At 36.3% G+C, this 18583-nt stretch overlaps 1 protein-coding gene and 1 pseudogene across 1 annotated transcript; one reads left to right on the top strand and one right to left on the bottom strand.

The window, feature by feature from the left end:
• Positions 1-642: 642 nt before the first annotated feature.
• LOC116107471 lies at positions 643-6363 on the top strand (annotated as a pseudogene).
• Positions 6364-10282: 3919 nt separating this feature from the next.
• LOC116107470 (DNA topoisomerase 3-beta-like) lies at positions 10283-18284 on the bottom strand (the record flags this gene model as incomplete). Its single annotated transcript, XM_031393735.1, has 7 exons — positions 10283-11195; positions 12153-12332; positions 13575-13787; positions 13908-14036; positions 14297-14465; positions 16074-16352; positions 18187-18284. Coding segments are annotated over 7 exons (1716 nt in total), but the record flags the coding sequence as incomplete, so codon positions are not given.
• Between the last annotated feature and the right edge of the window lie 299 nt (positions 18285-18583).

Raw genomic sequence — 18583 nt, 5'->3', positions numbered from 1 at the left:
GTTCCTCTCCGTTCTTGAAAGAACTCATGAACTTATCAAGTTAATCTTGTGGCGTTCAAACAACCAAACTTATCACCTTGATTCTTGAGAGATTCTTAGGTTTCTTGGTGTGGCGTTTCAATCCTTCGTAGTCTTGGTTTTCATCTAGTTAGGTGACAGGTCAAGGCTTGTCTACACGATCTTGGGGTTCCAAACCATCATTGTTATCGGGTTTCATCACAATTGTTGGTGGAGTTCATATCATTTGGTATCAGAGCTTTGGTTCTAAGGCAAGTTTGACTATCTTTTATTTTCGTTTTTTTTTTTTATTAAAAAAAAAAAAAAGAAAAAAGAAAAAAGAAAAAAAAGAGTACACGATTCCAATAAGAAAATTTCTTCATTTCAATCTTGTTTCTCACCTTATTCAAGTTCTTGACCTTTTGATGAGTTTTGGTTGTTTCTCATTTTTTGAATTGCTTCTGGATTATTTTGAATTAGTTTCTTGAAGTTCGATTCAGAACTAAAGAAGACACAAAACAGTGAAAAAAGGCAAGAGTGTGTGAGACCATAAGAGGGTAAAAGCCGTTTAGAGTGAGAACACGAGTGCAAGTGTATCAATTCTTGAGTGAAATACGTGAGGGAGTGCTTGTGAGGATTCTAAACATGTCCAATAATCAAGAAGAAGACACAACCGAAGAATATCGACAACCCGCAGATCCGAACCTCCAAATGCAAGCGTTGTTAGTGAAAATGAGGAGTATGTTGAGGGCTGAATTAGAACCTATTCACGTGGGGTTGGACAGGGTAGAAGCGGGAACTCCTAGGGGACAGCAACAAGACATCCCCAATAGGTAGCAAGGTAGGCGTGTTTCGTGGCAAAATGTTGAGGAAGAGGCGGAGGTGGAGGAGTTTGATGAGCCATATTTGAACCGGGGCAGGTTTGAGCGTGGCTATGGGAATAGAAAAGCTAGGATGGGTAGGCCTAGAAGGGATAATGATTTAGGAAACATAAAGATTAAAATCCCATCTTTTCAAGGTAAAAATGATCCTGAAGCTTATTTGGAGTGGGAAACTAAAATGGAGATGGTGTTTGAATGTCACAACTACTCGAAGATAAAGACGGTTAAGTTGGCCGCAATTGAATTCACCGATTATGCCATTGTTTGGTGGGATCAATTACTGATTAATAGGAGGAGAAACAGAGAGCCACCTGTGGACACTTGGGAGGAGATGAAAATGCTTATGAGGAAGTGTTTTTCACCCAGCCACTATTATAGGGGATTGTATCAAAAGTTGCAAAGGTTAATTCAAGGCTCCAAGAGTGTGGATGAGTATTACAAGGAGATGGAGATAGCTATGATCCAGGCTAATGTAGAAGAGGACCGGAAAGCCACCATGGCTAGGGTTTTGCATGGTTTAAATCATGAGATTGCGGATATAGTCGAGTTGCAGCACTATGTTGAGTTGATGGATATGGTGCATCAAGCCATAAAGGTGGAGGAAAAATTCAAACGGAAGGGATTGGCTAGGTGGGGACAACCTATGGCTACCACCAGCCCGTGGAAGACAACTCCAAAAAGGGACGACCAGCTACAAAATAAGCCAAAATTTTAACCCTCTAAGAATGCCAAACCAACGACCGCCACTACTCTAGGTAGCACCGAGGCTTCTACTTCTAAAACACGTGATATTAAGTGTTTTAAAGGTCAGGGGTGAGGACACATAGCTAGCTAGTGTGTAAACAAAAGGGTGATGGTGATAAACGCCCAAGGAGAACTTGAGTCAGAGAATGAGGAAGAAGTAGATGATGATGACATGCCAACTTTGGAGGATGCCGATGATGAGCAACATGCTGTGGTTGGAGATTTATTGGTGGCAAGGTGAGTTCTCAATGTGCAGGTTAAGGAGGAAGAAAGTAACCAAAGGGAGAACTTGTTTCATACTTGGTGCTTTGTAAATAACAATGTTTGTAGTGTCATTATCGATGGAGGGAGTTGCACAAACGTAGCCAGCACTTATTTGGTGGAGAAATTGGCCTTAACCACCTTGAAAGATCCTCGCCCTTACCGGCTTCAATGGCTGAATGATTGTGGCGAAATCAAGGTGACAAAGCAAGTGTTGGTGGCATTATCCATTGGCAAATATGAGGATGGGGTGCTTTGTGATGTGGTTCCTATGCATGCATGCCATTTATTGTTGGGAAGACCATGGCAATATGATATGAGGGTTACGCATGATGGATTCACAAATAGGCATTCTTTCACTCTTAAAGGGCAACCTATTACTCTTGTACCATTAACTCCAAAACAGGTCATGGAGGACCAACTAAAGTTACAAAGATCAAATGAAAAAAAGAAAGAAAAAAAAAAAAGCCGAAATTGAGAAAAAAAAGTTTAGAAAAAAAAAAGAAAGAGAGAAAAACATTGATCAGCGTGAAAAAAAAAAAGAGAGGATTTCAGCCATAGTGAGAGTAAGAGAGGAAAAATTCAATTACATTGCAAAAAAAAAGTGAGATCAAGATAGCATTATTTTCACACCAGCCCCTTATTATACTCATGTACAAGGAGGCTCTTTTATGTACTAATGATCTCGTCAGTGCTTTGTCGAGCGATATTGTTTCTCTTTTGTAGGAGTTTGAAGATGTCCTTCCCGAAGAGGTACCTTATGGCTTACCTCCAATCCAAGGGATTGAACATCAAACTGATTTCATGCCTGGTGCATCAATTCCAAACCGACTTGCTTATAAGAGCAATCCTGAGGAGACCAAGGAACTTCAAAGGCAAGTAGATGAATTATTGGAGAAGTGGTATGTGCGTGAAAACATGAGTCCTTGTGCGATTCCGGTGCTATTAGTTCCTAAGAAGGATGGATCATGGAGGATATGTGTTGACTGCCAAGCCATCAACAACATAACGGTAAAGTATCATCATCTCATTCCTAGATTAGACGATATGTTAGATGAATTACATGGTGCTTGTGTCTTTACAAAAATTGATCTTAAGAGTGGATATCATCAGATTAGGATGAAGGAAGGTGATGAATGGAAAACTGCTTTTAAGACTAAATATGGTTTGTATGAGTGGTTAGTGATGCCTTTCAGTTTAACTAATGCTCCGAGCACATTTATGTGTTTGATGAACCATGTTTTATGTGCATTTATCGGCAGATTTGTAGTTGTGTATTTTGATGATATCCTAATTTATAGCAAAAACTTGGAAGAACATGTAATGCATTTGAAATCTGTTTTGGAAATTCTAAGGAAAGAAAAGTTGTTTGCTAACCTCAAGAAGTGCACCTTTTGCACGAATAAGCTTCTGTTTCTTGGTTTTGTTGTTAGTAAGAGAGGAATTGAGGTGGACAAGGAAAAGATAAAGGCAATCCAAGAGTGGCCAACGCCTACAACAATCAGCCAAGTGAGGAGTTTCCACGACTTAGCTAGCTTCTATAGACGGTTTGTGCATGATTTTAGTAGCTTAGCCGCCCCTCTTACTGAAGTCATCAAGAAAAATGTGCCGTTTAAGTGGGGGAAAGAATAAGAAAAGGCATTTAATCTGATCAAAGAAAAGTTAACTAATGCACCTTTGCTGGTTTTACCTAACTTTGCTAAAACTTTTGAAATTGAGTGTGATGCTTCAGGAATAAGTATTAGAGCTGCTTTGATGCAAGAAGGTCGTCCAATTGCTTATTTCAATGAAAAGTTGAGTGGGGCAGTCCTAAATTACCCCACTTATGATAAAGAGATGTATGCCTTGGTAAGGGCTTTGGAAAATTGGCAGCACTATCTATGGCCAAAGGAATTTGTGATTCACACAGATCATGAATCTTTAAAGCATTTGAAAGGGCAGCAAAGGTTGTACAAACTCCATGGCAAGTGGGTGGAATTCATTGAAGCATTTCCTTATGTGATCAGATACAAGCAGGGTAAGGAAAATGTGGTGGCTGATGCATTGTCCCGAAGGTATGCTTTAATTTCCATTTTAGATACAAAATTTCTTGGCTTTGGCTTTGAATACATCAAGGATTTGTATGCAAAAGATTCTAATTTTGGTGATGTGTTCAATCCATGTGAAAAAGTGGAGTTTGGTAAGTTTTATAGGCATGATGGATTTTTGTTTTGGGAAAATAAACTATGTGATCTTTGCGTGAATTGCTTGTGAGAGAAGCTCATGGTGGTGGTTTGATGGGTCATTTTGGTGTAGCCAAGACTTTAGGAATTTTGCATGATCATTTTTTTTGGCCTTATATGAAGCGTGATGTGGAAAGAATATGTGAGAAGTGTATCCCGTGTAAACAGGCTAAGTCTAAGTTGAAACCCCATGGTTTGTACACCCCTTTGCCAATACCTAGTGAACCTTGGACTGATATTTCTATGGATTTTGTTTCAGGTTTACCTAGGACTAAGAGGGGGAGAGATTCAGTTTTTGTGGTGGTAGTTATATTTTCCAAGATGGCACACTTCATTGCATGTCATAAAACCGATGATACATCACATATAGCTGATTTGTTCTTCAAAGAAATTGTTAGGTTACATGGCATGCCTAGGACCATTGTTTCTGATAGGGATGCAATGTTTTTGAGTTACTTTTGGAAGACTTTGTGGGGAAAGTTGGGAACCAAGTTGTTGTTTTCCACTACTTGTCATCCACAAACGGTTGGTCAAACTGAAGTAGTGAATAGAACTTTGTCTTCTTTGTTACTTGCTATCATTAAAAAGAACTTAAAAACATGAGAAGATTGTTTGCCACATGCTGAATTTGCTTACAATAGAAGTATACATTTTGCATCTAAGTTTTCACCATTTGAAATTGTTTATGGCTCTAACCCATTGTCACCTTTGGATTTAACTTCTTTACCTTTGAGTGAACGTGTGAACTTAGATGGCAAAAAGAAAGCAGAATTTGTAAAGATGATTCATGAAAAGGCATGGCTGAACATTGAAAGGAGGATTAAATAATATGTCTATCAAGCCAACAAGGGACGCAAGAAGGTGGTGTTTGAACCAGGAGATTGGTTTGGTTGCACTTAAGGAAAGACCGTTTTCTAGAGAAACAGCGTTCAAAACTCCTACCTTGGGGTGACGAACCATTTCAAGTAGTGGAACGCATCAATGATAATGCCTACAAGCTTGACTTACCAGGTGAGTATGGTGTCAGTGCAAGCTTTAATGTTGCTGATTTGTCTCCTTTTGATGTAGGTGATGATTTGAGGACAAATCCTTCTCAAGAGGGGAGAATGATGCAAACCAAGGAGCTGGACAAGGTGATCATACACATGGGAATGGAGCTAAATTTGCACAAGACCCTTTGTCACTTCCTAGTGGCCCAATTACAAGACTTAGAGCCAAACGTTTCAAGGAAGCACTAAATGGGCTAATCCAAGAGAATTGGGCTGATTCTAAAAAGACCAAGATGGGCTCAAATAATAATCAAGGCTTAGTCCATGTCATCAAAGCAATTGAAGAGGCTAATTAGCATGCAAAAACGTGACCAGCATGGTCTGACCATTAAAGGGCGTGAATTTGTTGAGTTTCAAGGATATTAAATAGGGGAATGCTGATGGTCTTGGCTAGTTATGTTAAATACATTGAATTTAGTCATTTAGTTATTTTTCGGTTGCCTCTAGAAGTCCAAGAGGCCTAAAACGTGGGGACTTGTTTATGTTGATGTTTGTGTTGCTTTTAAAGTTGTAGTTATGACTTTTCCTATTCTTGGAGGGTTGTTCCAAGTATATAGATGAGCATTACGAATTTTAATGGACAGATTTGGTTTTCAAAAAATTATTATCATTGTGAGGTCTTGTGTTCCTCTCTGTTCTTGAAAGAACTCTTGAACTTATCAAGTTAATCTTGTGGCGTTCAAACAACCAAACTTATCACCTTGATTCTTGAGAGATTCTTAGGTTTCTTGGTGTGGCGTTTCAATCCTTCGTAGTCTTGGTTTTCATCTAGTTAGGTGATGGGTCAAGGCTCAACAAATCTTGTCTACACGATCTTGGGGTTCCAAACCATCATTGTTATCGAGTTTCATCACAATTGTTGGTGGAGTTCATATCACTTATGTTTGGCATGATAATTGGCACCCAAGAGGCCCTCTCAAGGATAGATATGGCAGTCGCATTGTGTATGATTCGGGGCTACATCATCTTGCTAAGGTGTGTGAGATTTGGGATGGGAGAAGGTGGAGATGGCCAACGGCTAATTCTTGGGCTTTGATGGACATGAAGGATTCTATCGACTTTGATCCAAATGAGGGCGAGGACGTGGTTGTTTGGAAGCCTAATGCATCCGATAAGTTCTCTATAAAATCGGCTTGGGAGGTTACTCGTGTGCACCAACACCGAGTGGAGTGGCATCACCTTGTATGGTTCCCAAAAGCTATTCCATGACACTCCATGATCACGTGGATGGCATGTAAGGATCGACTTCAGACTAAGGACAAACTGACGAGGTATGGAATAGCTTCTAGCAATGTGTATTGTTTTTGTAATCATGGGCAATAAACGATTGATCATCTCTTTTTTGCTTGTCCTTTCATCCAAAGGATTTGGAACCAAATCCTTGAGCTCTCTTCTCTTGGGTATGTCACCCAGCCTTGGAACGATTATGTTGAGCACATAGCTAGTAGGTGGAGAAAGAATAAGCTAAAGTACTCTATAGGGAAGCTAAGTTTGGGAGCCACCATTTACTCTATTTGGAGAGAGAGGAATAGCCAGATTTTGGGTGAGGAATGCAAGGATGCACATACTGTCTACAACTCCATCAAGAATGTGGTGAGGGAGAGACCTATGGACCTTAGCAAGATCATAAAGTATACCTACAATAGAAGACTTGCCAAGAAATGGGGTCTCCCCATGTCTATTTTTAAAACATCCCAAGGGAGCTAACTTGGGGTATTGATGTAGTGTTTTCTCTTTGTGTCATTATCGGGCCTTACCTTGTTAATGTCCATGTTTATGGAATTCTTCTTGTTAATGCTTATGCATATGGGTTTTGTATTCTGATACTTTTGAACCTAACCCAGGGCATGTCCTGTGGTAGGTGGGATTCATTGTATTCTTTAATCTCCACTTGGTTCCATTCCTTTGACAAGAGGAATGGGAAAAAGAGAAGATTAGGGGTAGACTTAGATAGTATCATTCCTTTGCTGCTAACCCAGGGCTTGTCTTGAGGTAGGTTGGCCGACTTTTAGGCCTTTTGTACATTCTTTCCCCTTTCTATAAAAGCTTACTTATCCAAAAAAACAAAAAAAAATTAAAAAGTAGAAAACCCAAAAAACATTTGAAAATGCAAAACAACCCAAGATTCAGAACACTTTATAACACTTTAGAACAACACCTTTTATCTAGCCTCAATCAACACAAACTCATTCCACTTGAAATGTACAACACAAATTTGTAACACAACAAAACAAGCCAAACCCGAAAAGTGAGATGAATGGTAACCAAATGGGAAAAACTTACAAGATAGATTGCCAAGGATCATTCAAGCTTAAAGGAACTCCACCGGCTTGAAAATCAATCTACCACCAAGCTTGGCCGAAACTTGGGTAAAGGAATTCAAAGAAGAGAAAGACAATTCTCCATGGGAACACTATTCATTCAATATTCATTGTCTAATTCATATTATGAAATAGTGGCTTTTATATAGGCCTTACAAAAGTTGAGAAATGTCTTAATAAATATTACAAAACCTTACACAAAAATATTAAAGACTAATTCTTCACCATTCAATAACAAAATGCAAATCATACCCATTTAATGCAAAGGACAACCACTTCTTAAATTAAGGATTTATGTCCCTAATTGTATTTTACTTAATTTTCCTTCACCCAAATTGAATCAAATAGCATCCACACATTGGGCTTGGATCAATTAAGCTTCTCCCCTCTTGATCTCCACGGATTGGGTTACACAAAAGGGTTTGTGCCATATCTTGGACCTTTAACATATCTTGGACAAGTTTGTGAGCCTTCTTAAGTACTTGGGCCGAACGTTGTCCTCCTTGTAAGGCTATGGCTTCTTGAATCTTCAATGAACAATCTTGCATGTTTAAATAACACAATGGGCTTTGATTCTTATCAAAAAGCTTGTAATTTGTGGCTTATCTTGTTCATCTGGACCTTCACATATCTTCCAGACATAAACTCACCCCTCCACTAGGGGTGTTTGGTTCCGAGTACCCTGCGCTTTTTGAAGGAACTGGAACTGACGGTTCCTTGAAATTTGGAACCAGAACCGGAACCGACGGTTCCGGTTCCTAGGTACCCAGAACCAGAACTTGTAACAACGGTTCCGGTTCTGGTTTTGGGTACCCTGTAAAATTATGTGACCCCCCAAAAGTTTTTAAAATCGTAACAAAACCCTTAAAAACTTACAAATACCCCCCACCACCACCCAAAAGTTTTTAAAATCGCAACAAAACCCTTAAAACTTACAAATACCCCCCACCACCCCCCAAAAGTTTTTAAAATTGCAACAAAACCCTTAAAAACTTACAAATACCCCCCCACCTGACACTTGTTAACAAAAATAAAATTACAAATTATAAATTCAAAATTACAAACTCCATTACTTTGTAAAGGTAGATTCTCAAAAGTCAAATTAACTTACTTTAAATGTTATGAAATATAAATATAAATGTATTCAAAATTACAAACTCCATTACTTTGTAAAGGTAGATTCTCAAAAGTCAAACCAACTTACTTTAAATGTTATAAAATATAAATATAAATGTATTCACATTACTTTTTCTACAAAAGTTTTTATTAACCCCCCTATCTTTAATTTTATTTTATATTAGTCTCAGTTCCTGGTTCCTGGTTCCAATTCCGGAACCGCACAATAACGGTTCCAAAAATTTGGAACCGGAACCTACCCATTGACGACTGGTTCTGGGTAGGAACCGGAACCAAACCCAGGGTACCCGCCAGTTCCAGTTCCAACCGGTTCTTTTGAACACCCCTACCCTCCACACTCATAGCAGCCAAAAGGTGCAGATCATCCACGAAAAACACCATATCCGTGACTCTCTGAATCCCAACAAGGAAAACAAACCAAACCCATTTCAAAACATTTTAACAATAAACACTATGAAACAAAATAAATTACAAATATCTCCCTACTGAGCACACAACAAACTCATCACAGGATACTTATTAGTATATTACTAAAGCCCAGAATAAACTACAAATGTTTTAGGAAAGAAACAAAGCAAACCCATTACAGAACACTTGACAACAAACACTTAAAAAACAAAATAAACCCTTCAAAATCGAGTAACTTCAGTTTGAAAGATCTTGGGATCAAAAGATAATAAAATCAACGAAAAGAGCAGAGAAAAATTGATGAATTTATGTGCAAAAGCGTAACTTAATAAGAATTAGTGAATAAAGAAGAAAGTAGAATAGGAAAACTTTGAGTCTGGTATAAAAGAGCCGTTGGAGTGAGGCTGAGGCGTGTTGAGAAAGTTTTATGTGCTGGGTTTTTTATAATGTTGTTGATAATAACGATAGTCACATAGTTTAATGTAATTTTAATCTAAAATTTCAATGAAAATAATTAACCAAGCACCTTTACAGGATAAAAGCCATCTTGAAGAAACTAATATTAAAATTGTAAAACCCAAACTCGCTTGTAGATAAAGACCAAATGATTGTAAAGAAAAGAAAAATCTATTTTGTGAGCCATGAAAATATAAAACAAGACAAAGACTTGCCTTAGATTAAAGAAAGTAAAAGAATGGGATTCAATTCTTGGTATGATGCAACTACAAGTCTGCAACTCGTAATGGAAAATGATCATGCCCTAAAATATTTACCTCCAAGTTAAAGGTTTAATTACTTTGGCAAAGATTAGCATACAACCTTAATATTTTTAGGTCAAATATTATAATTTAAATTTAGATATTTACTTAGTTGACCCTAGGCTTTTTTATTTTATTTATAAAGTTATATAATTGGATTGGATTTACTTGGCAAATCTAACAACATATCCAATCCAATTAGATTTTCAAAATTTTCATCCAATCCAATTAAATCATCAAAATTGGATCGGTTTGGACCGGATTAATTGGATCTGATTGGATTTTGAGTAGCCCTGATATAAAAATTGATAAAGTATAATATTTGAAATGAAAAGATTATTTTATAAATGGCCGAGGTTTGTTTATATTTATTTATAAATCTTACTAAGTTAAATTTCAAATTAGGTTCCAAAAAGATTAAAAAAAGGGATATCAATAGCATTACTCTAAATTTTATTTAAAAAATGGGATTCCCAAGAGATTGATGGGGTTCAAATACCTAACAATTTCATATTCTAGCATGGCAATATCCCTCCCTATTCCTCAAGGTAAAAAGTGCATTGGCTGCAACGGCCAATCAATTCGTTTGCTGAAATTAAATTTGTTCACTAAAGTTTACACCAATTGTTTATGACATCAACAAAGTTTCCACCAAGGAGATAATTTCAAAAGCTGAACAAGTTAATAGTTTCAGAATTTTTGTTCATAAAATCAACTGCACGCTGAAAACAATTTAAGATCAAATACACAGGTGAAAGACTAAACGCTTTCAAAAGTCTCGAAAACTCATTTTAGGATCCACCATCTTCCCAGTATTTCGTCCTCTTCCTTTATATCCGCCTCGCCTTGCACCTCTTCCTCTTCCCCTACCACCTAAACGTTTGAAAAACGATCTACCATGTTTCACCTCTATGAGAGAATGAAGCAACTCATCACAAAGAATGCACCCAATATGCAATGTAGCGCCATCATCCAAAGGCGTTGTTTTCTTATTGAAGTCCACTTCTATTATTGTGGAATCACATTCAGGACATTGATCACGAGTGGTGGCAATTCGGTGTGCACCTTGAGGGAGGAAGACAAGGCAATTGCACATATTGCAATAAAGTCTCCACTTGGGAGCACTTACTGGGTCTAAAACCAAAGTACCATTGCATTCCGGGCAAGCGCAAACTCCTTGAGCTATTAGAGAGTGCCGACATGTTGGGTGAGGACAGAGGAAGCATGGCATACCCGCTTCTTTACCAAACTTGCCAGAAATATTGGTCTTAGTAGTACCAAAGAGTGTGTCTACACCTTCAAATGGAGGATTGTTGTAGCAGAATGGGCAGAGAGGGAAAGACTTGCCTTCTGGACCAGCCATGGAGAAAATCAAAAGCTCGAAGCCATCCAAAGGACATGTGAGCTCTTTGTAGAGCTGTGAAAAAAACATAAAATTAATTAGCTTTCGGAGCTAGAGTGCTTGCTAGTAGCCACAGGAAGCTAAGAAAGAACAAAGTCATCCAGACAGATAATTTTGAAAAGAGCAGAACGTAAAGCCCTATGAAATCACTTGGAAATTTCATATCCTTCTTTCTAGAAAAAAGTAACCACTGTTAACTTATAGGACTGAAGATTTATGATCTGAATTAACAGATTTGATGTCAGACACAAAAAACAAGTTAAAAAACCAGAACAATTTCAAACAAAGGCAACTATAGTTCACATTTTCATAAAATAATTACGCAACACAAGGATCGGTTTGTTTTATAATCCGAAAATGCATTTAGTTGAGAATGTATTTTGATTAGAAAAATATGTTCAGCAAAGGTTCATAAAGCAATTTTCAAAAATACACTAACAGAATGAGAATTGGAGGTAGGTTGCTTCAGGACATTCTAAGCATGAAATTGGAATTCTATACTGATTCACCCCTTAAATTAATTTATCTTACGTTTTATTGGACGGGAAATTCTAATTTTAACTGAATATTTCACTTACAAACTTCGATGTAATTAAATCCATACAACTTTATCAAACAATTATTTGCTACATACTACATTTTTTAGTCGAACTAAGCTTAAAATATATCTGGTTAGGTCACTACCAATAGAGATGAGATATATGGCCCAACTTTGTGACTAGTAATATACCAGGAGTTAAACAAAAGAGACACAAACACTTCTAAAACAATATGCACATGAAGGTAAAAGCATCTCCACCAATTCCACCGAGACAGGAAAGCCAGGATAAGATTGACAGTATGTAATCAAATAGAAAATTATTATGTTAACATTCTATGAAACCAGGTCTTATATTTTCAATTGGAAAAAGCTCTCTTGAGCTAGGTACAAATTGAATATCACGAATAGGTTGTAGATACAAAACATATTACCTTAATGGTACCCTTTTGAGGGAGATTATAAACGTCCTCACATGTAGCACAGTAAAGCCGTGATGGTTGGGTAGAAATGTACTTCATATACCGCAGGCATTTACCGCATTTACTGAGAACACGTCCTGAGTCAGAAAGTGGGGAGAATTGTGCTTCAAATAGTGCGTCCATGTTTTCAATCTGCAACAAAAACAGGGAAAGCAAATTGATTAGTAAAAACTAGAATATGAAACAATCACAATGTCGAGTAGGACGAACCTTGAATAATTTTACTTGATCTAGTAGTAACTGAAATCCTGTAGACTGGCACTTTAATATTTTTAATTAAGTCCATAGCATTCAGAACTTTGCAAATACCCTGAACGAATAAAGCTTGAACTTGACTTACAGTGCAGACAAAAAGACCTTAACAAAGGGTAGACATGGACATATAGGTGGCTTTTGAGATATTTTGGACACTATTCCAGCAAGTTTCAGAAATATCCACAAGTAGTGGATGAGACTTGGAGTAACAATTAGTTTTTATTTTTATTTGTTTTTTAGGGCTTGTTAAAAGAGAAAAAGACAATGAATGAAACTTGGTTCTTCTCAGGAAGTATAAGGTGTGATGAAATGGATTCTAAAGTTTAGCAAAAGATTGAGATAGTATTCATGATCGTTACTCTCTGCAGCAACTGGGATCTAAGGCTCTTATACCATATTAAAAATGATTTACTTCATATTGCTCTCATGGTGAAACATTGAGAACGGAACATATAGAGTGGAATGCTTAAGGGAAAAGGAAATCCAACACATACGCCAAGGAAAATGAAGAAACAACTAAGATTTTTCATTTGTTTCCCAATCAAACATAAGAAAATATATATATTATATACTCCCTATTTTAATTCAAATAAATGGGAAAATGACAAGATGAATAGTTCACAAATCCATGTCCACATTTTCTAATGTAATAGTACTGTCAACCACCTAGGAGAGTCTATCACACATCAGGTATACTACGTCATTCATATATAATTAATTTTAAAAAAAAAATGCTAATCATGTTAGTTAAGATTTTTGAGAAAATAAAATAATAAATAAATGAAATGCTTTCAGATTTGGGTAATGGATGACATGGTACAGCGAATCCATAGTAAACTTTTAAGCCACATAAATCGAAGCTAATAGGATGCTAATTTGGTTGAATTCTCTTTATATTTGTTTAATATAAAAGCAGGGCTCATTCTTTTAATGAATTTAAGTGAGAGGTATATCAGAGTTTTCAGAATAACTAGGGAGGTTTCTTGTGACTTTTGAAACCAGTGGCATTTATTTTAGCCAAACTAAATGGCAGGCCAATGAAACATTATCCAAAAAGCATTATTGTGTGCCCAGGTCCCAGTAGTTGAGACTTAAGGACCAAATGATAAGATTTTTAACCTGCTTAACAAAGTAACTGTACTTCTCCTTAAATTGTTGTAGCACATGCTGCACAACACGAGAATGATCTGCCTGACCCTTAGCAACAAGTGTTATCTGTTGCTCAATGAAACTTCGGATGTCTGGCAAACAAAGATCTGGATCAATACACTGATAGCCTCTTACAAGCGTGATACCTAATGCAGTAGGAACCAATTTCCTGCCAGCTTGAACCTGCGAATTGAATGTAAAGTGAATACTAAAATCTTGGAAGCATAACCAACAAAGTAAATTATCTATATAAATGCACTAAAAATATCCAACAGTAGGGAAATAATGTTTAACAGTTATAACCTGGACATAGTTACGCTCACATATGTTGTTAATATGCACAGGTATTGATGCATCTGTGCCTATTCCATTCTTCTCCATCAAGGAAATAAGCTCACTCTCACTGAGATAATCGGGTGCTACAGTATTTCCCTGCCAATGTCAGGAACTCAGGATCAATCAGTAACTTACTGAAAAAAATACATTGGTAATACTGATAATTATATCATTATATTTCAACTATCATATGCCCACTCTCCTTTCTTTGGGGGAAAATGCAGCACATTAGAGCCCTTGTCAACCTTCCCCTCCCCACCATTTATGGAGGAAAAAACTCCTAGTTTAACAGAGAAAATTGTAGAAATCCTGAGCTAAAAAATTTAAAAATATCAAACTGTGGCAAAAAAAGCTACCTCCTTCAGCTCCACCCTTGAAACTTCTATTTTCTCTCCTTTAGAAAACTCAGGAAGATTTTTCTCATTTATTGCTAACCATGGCATAATTGATGTAAATCCTTGGACTGTAACATGATGCCCTACACAATGGAAGTATTCTCCACCCATTGAAAATTTAACCTTTTTCCTGGAATGGACAGCAAGTGTTAACACTATGCTACAATATAGAAGTCACAAGCAAGTAGTATATATTTTCTGCTTGCTCTATTTCTTTATCTCAAAATTGATTAGCATTTTTTCATGGCATAAAACATGGTTCTCACATATTTTAATTCTAAACCTAGATATAAGAAAATTGTCCTTTCAATGCAAAGCACAAGACTATTATTTTTCATTATTTAATGAATATAATGCAATTAGTTTTGGAGTATCGAAAGAATTGTTTTACCTACTTCCTCAATAAGCATATAAATAAAAAGGACTCGCATGATAGGAAATTAGTCATACATTAATTAGCACTTAACAATAGACACTAAAACTTCTAAATGAAGAAAGAGATTCAACACTCTAGTTATGATAAAGAAATCATCTGACATCTTGAAATAATTGCATATTTTTAAGAGTAATTATCTTTTTGCCAATCTGTGCTACAAATGATGATTCTCTAACTAAAGCATCTTCTCATCAAGCCTAAAAGTGGGAAAGCATATGACCTCCCAGTCTTTATGGTAATTCTGCCACAAACAATATCAGTCAAGAACCAACTAAAATATAGTTGCCACCAGTAATCAATATATATTGTCTTGGTTGGCAAAGAAAAGAACGACTCATTGTGCACACCTAAACATCAAGGACAGTATTTGTATGAGTTTCTTCCTAAGTTATAATTGAGGGGGAAATTCATAATGTTAGAAAGTAAAGCACATGTTTGAGCCTAAGCAAAAATTTACAGAACAGAACTTAAGAACAAGAAGACCAAATGCATTGTAATAAATTGCAAATGGTGAGGAAAACAGAGAGTATGAGGCCTCACTAGGGTTATGTCTGAACATAATAGAGCATAAAAAGCTAAAAGACGTTACAAGACAATAAGAGTGAACCACCAGCACAATAATAAAACATGTCAGGCTCTGATTGTAGACATGGATTGGGTAGAACACGAATGAGATTCTCACTCCATACATTTTATAGAGTTACCACTCCCATTATTATGATTTGGCCAATTCATTATAAGAGGAAGATTTATGTATTCTTTTTTTTCATTTAGTTTAACCACTAAATAGGAATAACCAAACATGGAAACGTCAAAAAAAAAAAAACACTCATCTTCTCTCTTTATGTACACAAGATGGTAATTAGTAAACATTTCAAATTGGGCTATACAGAATTTACTCATTAATACTTTAAGGATTACCAAACATTTTATAAGATTTACTCTTTTACATATATTAAGACAAAACCGCAAGTTGCTGTGGTCACCAATTATTTTTCTTTTTAAATGGTGTGGCAGTGGGAATCATGAACATAAGAAAAAAGATGAAAGGGATAGAGAGGGGTGTTAATGTTGAGATTAATGAAGCACTAATATCATTTCAACACCAAGGGTAGTGGAGGAGATGGCTGAAGATACTTTTTTATTTTGAATCCTACAGGAAAGAGAATAAGCATAATTCTCCTTAAGAAATGAGCTTGACTCATTAATTATGCGGTAATTTAACTCATTATGATATTCCCATTCCTGTCAAACAAAATGCACTAAAACTGTTAAATTGGAGTCAGGGAATAATGCCTTTACCTTACATACTTGCAGTCAGGAGACACACTGCCTAGAAAATGTTGACAGACGTACTGGTATAGTCTCCAAGCATCTTTGCCAAGATTATCTTCAGTTGCTGACTGCATTGGAGTAATAGGGGGATGGTCTCCTGCATCTGTTCCAGACCGCGGCTTATGATAACCTTCAGCAAGGAGTCTTCGTACATAATCACCCCATACTGGACTATTTGCTTGTGCACTAAGTGTGCCTTGAAAATCAAACGAAGAAGGGTAGGAAGTACTTTCTGTACGTGGATAGCTAGATGAGTGGCATAAAGATCAATAATGATTATTATATTCCACAGAGACAAAAGAAAAATGACAGTTAAAATGAAAAATTAAGGGATCAAACAAAATGCTGATATATTTGGATTAGATTCCCAGATTGAATCACATATGGCCAAGATGTCATTGCAAAACAAGGTTACTCAAGGTTCAAGGATTTGTCCGATCAGGAACCTCCAACTTAATTTGTCATATGGTTTTCAATTCCAAATCAATCATACTTTTCCTGAGCATGAAAAAAGCACCACAGCCTAAACTTTGAAGCCTACAATGTCAAATTAGATGCATAATCTGATATAAATAACCTACAGTAACCTTGTCAGCTAAATTTAAGAAATTATAGATAGGTAATGCAATAATTTTAGGAAATACAAAATTGATTACTTTTAAAACTTTTTTCATTGAAAAGCAAAATAAAAGGGTGCACAGGCTACTTGTGTGTGTAATTTCAAAAATTAAAAATGTTCAAACGGCCAATTCAGCAATGATTTTTGAATGGTTGCAAATTGTCAAACAAACACAAAAAATAAAATAGAAAATTAAAAAAATATTATGTGCCAGAAGTCAAAGTTGACCAAGAACGCAAAAAAATTAGATGTGAAACATTCTTCTATAGCACAAAAAAATAGCCTCTTTGTCTGTTAAATCTCCTAGGTTATATTATACAGTTTTTGTGCAACAAAATATCCACATTTGATGCCCTAAAACCTCCCATGTCATGCCTGTCAATGTTCAACAGGAAAAGAAAATGACCTGCAATAATACAGAAACATCCAACAACAACAGAAGCCAACAACATGAACTGGTAAACATGACCAGGGCCATCCATCATGTTACCAGCTCTCTTCTCAAAAATAATTATTACACAAACATGATTCTAGAGAGACAAACCTACAAATATAATTCAGCTTATGTACAAGCATTGTTTCTCAGACACAACAGTAGATCCCTGGCCCTGTGAGAGAACAAGGAGAAGGTATAGAAGCATGCACCAATTAAACACATCTACCCCCCAAACCAAAATGCTCAGCAAGAAATGCACCCATCTTAGATGAATTTCTCCACGGATACAGCAAAAGCTTCACTCACCTAACATAGCAGCATTACATGAATGCAATGAAGTTGAATCTTGAGAAGTAAAGAACTTTCCATATCATCAATAATTGCCATTTGCGGATTTCATATGTGAACTAGCCAAATGCACACTAGACAAATTTCTCCACTGATACGCCAAAGTTTCACTTACCTTACATTGCACTCAATGAATCCAACAAAGTTGAACCTTTAGAACTACAGAAGCTTCCATCTTTTTCAACAAATTTCCAATTGTGGATTCAATATGTGAACTACCCAACAACATAACCAGGACCTACCATTTGGTATCAGCTTGCTTCATAAGATAATCATCGTCAAGCATAATTTTGGTCAGAAAATAAGACCAAAACTAAAAAAAATATGTATCTGACTAATTCTTGCTCTACTGAGTTATTCCATATCTGATCCCTGCTCTGCAGGAGAACAAGGAGAAGATATAGAAGAATAGACCTTTACCACATCTATCCTTGTAACCACACCCAATTAGAAATAAATGCACCTACATGACACAAATTTGTCCATTGATACAAGAAAAGTCTTCACACATCTCACACACTAGCACACAATGAAATCAAACCAAATTGAGCCTTGAGAATACAAGTCTAGAATTTAGATGCAGATATCACATTGTATACTTATACAATCACAAAAATAAATAAATAAAGCAAAAGACCAAGCAGGTTAATCAAAATGGAAAAAGATATGGAGAAAACCTGATGAAACCTTGAGTATACAAGCGCTCAGCCAGCTGCATAGCCATTTGAGGTCCAAAGCCTAATGCACTTGAAGCAACCTGAATGATATTGTCATTAAAAAATAAAATTAAAAAAAAAATTAAAAAAAAAAAAAAGCAATTTTAATTTATACTAACAATAGTACAAAGATTATTGAGCAGCACTCCATCTCAAGATATCGAAAATATACAGGTGAAAATATTCACTTAAGAACACAATGCTTGAATTAAAACGCTAAGACTCTGCTTGGTTCACTATTCTGATGCTTTTTAGAATAGTATTTTAGAAAAAGTAAAATTGGGTTATTTTTACGAAAAAGGTAATTATTAATGCTTTGAGAGTTGAATAAAGTAGAACTGGAATTTGAAAATATTGA

The sequence above is a fragment of the Pistacia vera genome, unplaced genomic scaffold (genome assembly GCF_008641045.1).
Source record: "Pistacia vera cultivar Batoury unplaced genomic scaffold, PisVer_v2 Contig539, whole genome shotgun sequence".
Lineage (NCBI taxonomy): Eukaryota > Viridiplantae > Streptophyta > Magnoliopsida > Sapindales > Anacardiaceae > Pistacia > Pistacia vera.
This window is presented reverse-complemented; position numbering and strand designations above follow the sequence as displayed.